The sequence below is a fragment of the Carassius carassius genome, chromosome 12 (assembly GCF_963082965.1).
Source record: "Carassius carassius chromosome 12, fCarCar2.1, whole genome shotgun sequence".
NCBI classification, from domain to species: domain Eukaryota; kingdom Metazoa; phylum Chordata; class Actinopteri; order Cypriniformes; family Cyprinidae; genus Carassius; species Carassius carassius.
Genome location: NC_081766.1, coordinates 20663439 through 20671900, shown reverse-complemented (window position 1 = coordinate 20671900; position 8462 = coordinate 20663439). Strand labels below are relative to the sequence as shown.

At 40.1% G+C, this 8462-nt stretch overlaps 1 protein-coding gene across 1 annotated transcript; it reads right to left on the bottom strand.

Moving 5' to 3' along the window:
- Positions 1–4704: 4704 nt before the first annotated feature.
- Positions 4705–5796, bottom strand: LOC132154236 (uncharacterized). The gene is made up of 2 exons (XM_059562812.1): positions 5138–5796; positions 4705–5048 (listed from the first exon to the last, which is right to left on the bottom strand). Exons 1-2 carry the CDS (start codon positions 5566–5568, stop codon positions 4868–4870), a joined length of 612 nt encoding a protein of 203 aa, XP_059418795.1. The 5' UTR covers positions 5569–5796; the 3' UTR covers positions 4705–4867.
- Between the last annotated feature and the right edge of the window lie 2666 nt (positions 5797–8462).

Below are 8462 nucleotides of genomic sequence, written 5' to 3'. Positions count from 1 at the left end.
TACTCCACAGTTTTTTCATATTAAACTATGTTATTCCCTTAACTAAGACGAGTTGATACATACCTCTCTCGCTCAGTGCATGCACTAAATCTCTCTGTCTTGCAGCGAAACTTTATTAACACTTAGCTTAGCCCAGTTCATTCAATAGGGGCCAAGCAGAGAAGCTACCAAACACCTCCACGTTTTCCCTATTTAAATACAGTTACTCGAGTAGTGTAACTCGACCTAGGACGGTGACACAAAACAAAACGTTGCGCTTTTCTAAGCGTGTAAAATGGATAACTATATTGTATGGTGGAATACCATAGCAAGTGCTCGGGAGCACTTTGACTTGGCGCAGTAATATCTTAACTCGTGAAAAGTCCTCTCACCGGCCCCCGCTCCCTCTTCTCCTCCCTCTCATTTCTGTCAATAGAACCAATGCTACCTGCACCAGTAGTAATAGTTTGAGCAGAGTTGACAAAGTATCAGGTTGTAGGAAGATAGTTTGTGGACAATCATGGTTATAACATGCATCGTAAAGGGTTGTGATAACAAGGAGAAGGTATATAGTGCTGTCATGTTTCACAGAATTCCAACTCACCACATACAGCAGAGAGCTTGGTTAGCTGCTTTGAACAAGAATCCAAAAACACCGTTGATGACTCTGAAGAAGTGGCGTGTTTGCTCCGAGCATTTCACACCGGAGGACTATACCTGCACAGGAACATGCCTAAAGGATGAGGCTACACCGACAATATTTATATCACTAACACAACAAAGTGGATCATCACCCAACGCTGTAAGTGTACTTTTGCATGGTATTTGGTTGTCCTGAAAGTGTCAGTAACCTTAGCTGAGTAACATAAGTTAGCTGTGAAATCAGTGCGCTTCTGAGACAGGCAATAAGAAGTGACTGTTTGATTTACATAAGGACTGAGCTCAGAAATAAAAATGTAGTATAAGGCTAAAACCGTACAAACCCGTAGTATAACGTTATAGTGTCAACAAATCTGATTCTCTGTATCATGAGACTGAAATGTTACGTTTACCATGCTAATACTTTGACTAATGGTACGGGGAGGGGTATTTTTGTCTCAGGTGAAACACTGAAAGAGTAGGCTACTGTCTACTTATGTAATACCCTGTAATAATACTTTATACAATACATTACTTACTGGGAAGAATGTAAAAAATATATAAATATAAATTTTGGTAGTGTTTTTATTTGCTTTCCAACAAAATAATTCTTGTCATTGTTATTTCTGTCATAATTGTGTCAATTATTATACAGGCAGAGTTGAATGACATACAGCAAGATCTGCCAGAACAAGAGGAAAACTTTTTTGTTGGTGTACCTCATTCAAACCCCCAGAAGCACAGAGCTGAAGAGCCTACTGCTACATTCAAAGTGCCCTTGTCTGTACAGCTAACCAGTCCTTTACGTTCAAGCAAACCAGCTGTTGCCCTGGCTCCCACATGGACAATGCAATCGGTAAGCTAATGAATCTTCATGTTTTATACAGACTTACTGTATGATTGCAATATGACCTACATTTATTTGACATCTGATTCATGTCTAGGACACTGCATCGACATCCACAATGATGGTCATGTGTAGACCAAGAAAAACTCTTGGATTTGAGGTGAGTGGCCAGCTTCTATGTTTGCTATCAATAATCCATAATACAATTTATGGAAACCATTACACTTTATTTCCTATCAAGTTATGTAATTGTTTACTCAAGATGTACTGGATGAGGCACTGGTATGCAAAACCAATGCATATTTTTATTTTTATTTGTCTACAACAGGAAACACACCACATTGAAACTACTGTGATGGATATGAGTGCAACATCAGTGTTTGATGTCAGCATGACCTCAGAGCCTGCTGTCGATACCGCAGACACCAGCTTTGTGCCAAATTCAAGCCCTTCCACCACCACCACAGGTAGCTCTTCAAGCATCTCTGGACAAGCCAGAGGTTGGAAGGAGAGGAAGTGGATTGTAAATGAGTATAAACTCCTGGAACTCTTTCAGAAATGTACAACCTGTGGTGCTGCGATGTGTGACCTGAACCAGACAATAACACAGTTCGGCAGTAGAATCAATATGAATAGGCAATGCAGCAATGGCCATATGGGACAATGGGAGTCATGTCCCAATATACGTGGAATGGCGGAAAATAACCTTTTCGCAGCAGCTGCCACTCTCTTTACTGGCTCAACATACACTGACATAGCTGACGGGGCTGGACTTTTCAACCTGCAGTTGCCCCTGGTGTCAACTTTTTACAACATACAGGCAAGCTACCTGCTCCCAGTGATTGAGAAATCATACACTCAACAGGAGAACATAATCAAAGCAAGATTAATTTGCCAAAGCGAAGGAGTGCAGCTAAGTGGAGACGGCAGAAGTGACAGCCCCGGACACTCCAGCAAATACAACACGTATTCTTTTATGGATGACTCCACTAACCAGATCGTGGGGTTTGAGATGATGCAGGTAAATTGTCATTTATTTCCACAAATCTATGGTAAATTCTATAACATGTTTTTAAATGTCATCATGCATTCATTTGTGCTCTATAGGTTTCCCAGGCCTCCAGTTCAGTCGCAATGGAACCACTGGCCTTCAAGAAAGGCCTGGAGAAGATCCTGGATGAGGGCATTGATGTAAAAGTGGTCACCACAGACCGGCATCCGTCCATAAGAAAAATTATGAGAGAAGAATATCCTCATATCATTCATCAATTTGATCCGTGGCATGTCGCCAAAGGTTAGTTTACTGATAGTCTAAGCTGTATAGCTATAAAACAACCCCACATATTTTATTTCCATTATTGTCTGTCACCAGTTTTTCACCAGTTTGTCTGTATAATGTGTGCGGTGCACTCATTTCCATGTTTCTATAGCTAATTGTACCTAATTTGGTAGTGATGAAAAAATTAAAATTAATGCAAAAGAGACTGAAACACAAGTATGTATGTAACAGATATAGCTGAAATGGTGCGCCACCATAGTCTATGCAATGCATGAGATTACCCTTAGTAATTATTTTCAATAATTTTTCAGGATTTAAAAAAAAAATGGTTGCAGCATCCAACAGAAAAAAATACAAGGATCTTGCTTCTTGGGTCAGGAATGTCAGCAACCACATGTGGTGGAGCTGTTGCACCCCCAAAGGAGATGCAAAGGTATCCAAGCATACAGAAACAGCTCATCACAAAGTAATATTCTATGTTATTATATACATCAAATGCTATATGCAGCTCAAATGTACATCAAATTCAACATGGAAGCCAACTGTATTGTATTACAGACGGTTAAAAGTGTGTCTCTGCTCTTGTGTTTTCAGGAGCTGCTCCGACGATGGATGTCTCTCCAACACCACATCACTGGGGTTCATTGCTGGGAAGAAAACGGAATGGAATACAGATGTTTCCATCAAGACTTGTCAGCAGAGGAACAAAGAACAAAGAGGTGGCTAAAAGGGAATTCCCCTGCCTTCAAAGCCCTTCAAGCTATGATTATGGACACACGTCTCATAAAAGACCTACAACAGATGACACTGTTCAAACACACAGGTATGTGTATCAAAGAGTTTGACATGCAGAATAGTAATATGGTTCAAGTCAAGTCTGTCTCAGTGAGAATAGGTTCTGAGAAACTATTTTGCATTAGGTCTGTATGAGGGGGGAATGTAACACCAGACTTGATCAATAATACTATGCATCCCATTCATGATACAGTGCTTCGAAAGAACACACAACCTTTCATGCTCTTGTTTTTACATTGTAAAGCATTTTCTTTGGTTTTATTTTTCAGGACAACTTGAGGTGTTTCACAATGCCCTTTTGAAGTACTGTCCAAAGCGACTTCATTTTCAATACCCTTCAATGAAGGCACGCACTATGCTAGCCATTATGTATCACAGTGAGAATCACTCCACAAAGCAGGAACAGGCAACGACAGCAGCTGGTGGGTACTAAAGGAATGCAAATTACTGTAGTCACTGTGTATTTTCCCTGCACTTCTCTATGTGTCATCCATACATGAACATGATCTTCAAATAAATGCCGGCACAATCTATGTGAAGACGACTCAAAAATTCAGAGATTACCTCATGGACAGAGTGATCCAAAGAAGACTTGACCCCACAATCAGATTCAAAGACGCATCATCCCGTATCCAAATACCTCGCCCTAGCTGCCAACATTGCATTCCAAACAAAGCCCAGCAAAGAGGAGGTCATACAGTCACACACCTCAAGATTCAAAGGTCCATCGGAGCCATTGTAACTCTTTTTTAAGGGTGACATGAAAAAGAACCTGTGCCATTGAAAAACCACAGGAGGGGACTTGTACTTGCATAGCAAGTGTAGAAGGCAAATGTCAGTTATTATAGGTCATATTTTTGTTGTTATATTGTTAAATAAATTATGTATTTACCCAATTTGTGACTTCACTTATGTTTGAACAAATCTGACAAAACAGCTTTTGCCTAGAGAACACATGGCCTATCCTATTTACTATGGGATTGAATTGAAATAAAGATCCTTGATGTTGCATGAGTGAGTGTATCAGAAGCCATTTGATTTAGCAAACGAGATAAAAGTATCACTCTAGATGTTGTAGGTTCAAAGCTTTATTTATACACATCAAATATAGGAAACTGAATTGAATACAAATGAGGAAATTGAAAATAAAAAAGTGATAGAAAGACATCTACATAATGGTTGTAATACAGACAATTATACAAACAGATAGTCAACTATTCTGATGCAAGCTGCAGTGCCATTGTCCCACAGATGTCTGTGAAACATGTAAACATAATTTAGGTCTGAACTCAGGGCCCAGCACATATTGTCCAGTAACAGTCATATGCCTACATATCCATTGCCTCATGTAGTTCTTGAAATCCAACATAGACACCGGACTCAGAAGGATATCTTTGTCGTATAGTCCCGACCACACATGATGGCAGTGGTTTCCAATTGCCTCTGCCCAAAGTTTCGCCCTGGAGGGCCCATTCCAGCACTATCCGGTAGGAAACCAACCTATTTTGACTGAGAAGACAGAGATAGACTAAGTATATACATTTATAAATGAAAACATGATACATAGGCATATTTCAATGGTTTCAGATAGCACTTACTCTGAGGATAGCTGGCCATCTGGTCCACTCGGGGTGGGTCGTTTCCTCCAATTGACTTTGTCATGATGAAAGAAAAATTTGACGACTGCCGGGTGAATCATCGCTGCAAACGCGTCGCTTGCCGTGACACAGGCGATTTGTCCAGGGTCTTCTGGATCTACATTGACCCCCACCATCGATGGCAACACCTGGTCCCATTCTGAACAGCACAGGCTCTCAATTTCGGTCAGCATCTGTTCGCAACAGTCACACTTGCACCACCAATTGCTGTTTGCCCGTGTTTTTTCGCCGGCTCCGGTTTGTTCTGGTTCGTATCTTTTTTCCCTCTCACGGTCCATAAGAGCTAATTCCTCCTCCGTGTACTCGGGTTCAAACAGATATGGCTCTGGCTCTGCTATAAACAAGTCATAATCATCTACAAAGTCCGCCATTGCAAATGATCTCTTGCTAATAGCACAGGTGGTAAAAGTCACGTTGGTTCTATTGAAAGAAATGAGAGGGAGGAGGAGAGGGAGTGGGGGCCGGTGAGAGGACTTTTCACGAGTGAAGATATTACTGCGCCAAGTCAAAGTGCTCCCGAGCACTTGCTATGGTATTCCGCCATACAATATAGTTATCCATTTTTCACGCTCAGAAAAGCGCAAAGTTTTGTTTTGTGTCACCGGCCTTGGTCGAGTTACACTTCTCGAGTAACTGTATTTAAATAGGGAAAACGTGGAGGTGTTTGGTAGCTTCTCTGCTTGGCCCCCATTGAATGAACTGGGCTAAGCTAAGTGCTAACAAAGTTTCGCCGCAAGACAGAGCGATTTAGTGCACGCACTGAGACGAGAAAGGTATGTATCAACTCGTCTTATTTAAGGGAATAACATAGTTTAATATGAAAATACGGTGGAGTATCCCTTTAAGCAAACGCTTGCTTCCGTAAGTCCAAACTTGCTTAGTATGGCAAACTGATCTCAGTCCAAGCAAGGTGGCCACTGCTGTTATGTCGTTCAGTTCAGGTCCAGCTATGTTGACTATGTTGTCTGGTTTAGAAGTTTTATTGGTGGACAACATTTGTGTAAGGCATGATACATCATATCTTATATCCAGGCAAGCCCCTTTTATGAGTGGTTCCTCCAGCAGCCAAAAAAGAGAATCTATTATCTCAGGACTATCAAGATTAACATATCCCCAGATTAGAAAAAGTCCTTTGTAAAAAGAAGGCAATCCATTTTAGCACCATTTCCTAGGGTCCACAAGAAAAAGAGCACTGTCCAATCCAAGTCCGTACACTTTTTGTAGAATCATTTTGGGTATGTCTTGCCAAACTAAATTTGTCGAGCTTGTATAAACCTTTGTACAAATTGTAGTTGAAAGTTGCCATCCTACTTGCAAGATGCACCAAGCTTTGACTTCCTTTATCTTTAGGCAGCAAAAGTACACTCTGAGGAACCGAATGCAGTCTGTCCCCCCAAACAGTTCTAAATAACAGGTGGGTCCACACATACCAACTCATGCCAAAGTGTAGATGCAACCAGATTGCTGGCTATGAGTGCTCTTCCTCTGAAAGATAGTTGTGAGTGAATCCACTTCCATTTGGCACTCAGAAAATAGTCAACGCAAACATTTGGACTAATCACAGACACAAAAGCATTTACAACTACAGCACCATATAATAATAAACCATTAATTTTAGATCTTATTTTTTCCAGCATAGGTTCAATGGCCAAAGGATATAACATTCCAGATAAAGCACAGCCTTGTCTAATCCTTCTGCACACACTAAAAGGGGTGCTTAAACCACCATTAATCTTTAATACATTCTCAGTGTCCTGGTACAACACTTCAATCATAGAGACAAATTTTGTGCCAAAAACAAGGGCATCAAGAGTCTTCCAAAGATAATTATGCTCCCCTCTGTCAAAAGCTTCAAGAGAAATAAGACCTAAATCCAAACCTAAAGAATCAGAAACCTCCAAAACATCTCGTATTAGACAGACATTATCTATTACTGACCTGCCAGGCACCCAATAAGTCTGGTCAACATGAATGTTCTGCATCATCACATTCTTTAACCTACTGGCCAGAGTCTTGGAGAAAATTTTGAGGTCTGAGCATAAGAAACTTACAGGCCAGCTCTTAATTTCCTGTAAATCTCCCTTCTTTGGCAATAGGGTGATCACAGTTCTTCTGCAGCTTGAAAGCAATAAACCTTCAGTCAAGCTCTCATTTAGAACAGCTACTATAGCATGTCTTCACCCACTACCGCCCAAAAGGCTTTATAAAATTGGACTGGAAGCCCATCAATGCCAGGTGACCTGTCACTCTCCATCTTCTGAAGAGCAGCTTAAGCTCCTGTCAAGATTCTCCAGCTCTGCCTTTGAATCCTTAAAGATACTATCCTTAAGTTCTTCATAGAATCTGCCACACAACTTCTTATCATCCCTGTATTGAGAAGTACTGTCGTGGCCAAAAGTTTTGACAGTGACATAAATTTTGCTTAATCAAACAAAGTTTGCTGCTTCAGTCTAAGGTATACTGAAAAATCTGTGATTGTTGCTGGCTGGTCGATCAGCACCAGCTGTAGCTCATCAACTCATCTATATAACCCTTTCGCACAAGTTAAAAATATTCTAGATGAGTCCCTGGCATGAGTTTTTTTTTAGCTAACTGTTATTTTAGAATGTATCGCCTTATTGTTTCCATGGTGAACCATCATGCTTGTGATGTGACACAACGCAGCCACAATAGATCTGTATGAAACATTGACCTATTTTATTTTGTTTTTCCTGTTTTATTCAAAATATTCACAAAGATGCCCACTATAATATGAAATATCTGATATTCTGATTCTGAAATATGTGCAATTAAATCTAATTGGTAGTTTAGAAATTTTATTTGACCTATACCAGATGATGGGCGCCAAGTTGTGTGATTTACAACATGTAAATTCACCCTCTCCTCCTGAAACACGTTTTAGTAGGTCTCCAGTAACCTGGGAGAAGAGCAGAGTAAACTTTATACAATCTGTATATGATGTCAATAAAAACAAGTTGTCAGATTATATTTCTAAGAACTATTATTGCCATTTCCATAGACATCAGAGTGTATTTTATAAACTGTAAGTTTACGGTTTTGCTAGTACTTGTTTGTATTTAAATGTCTGAAACCTAAAATAAGCATTATATGGTTGAAAACACTGAATATTTGTGATAATATGACAAGCGCTCAGAATGTCCAATCTGGCTCCGCCCGAGCCAAAGTGCAAAAGCAGATTTAAATTGATTAGATTTAGATTTAAATTTAAATTGCTGGATTCCAGAGCGGAAGGTAACTTTATGGA

Excerpts from the sequence above, each read along its gene's own strand:
- LOC132154236 (XM_059562812.1), bottom strand. The coding sequence starts at position 5,568 with ATGGCGGACTTTGTAGATGATTATGACTTGTTTATAGCAGAGCCAGAG. Across the intron at positions 5,049-5,137 it reads GATGGCCAGCTATCCTCAGA|TCAAAATAGGTTGGTTTCCT; the intron begins GTAAGTGCTATC and ends CTGTCTTCTCAG.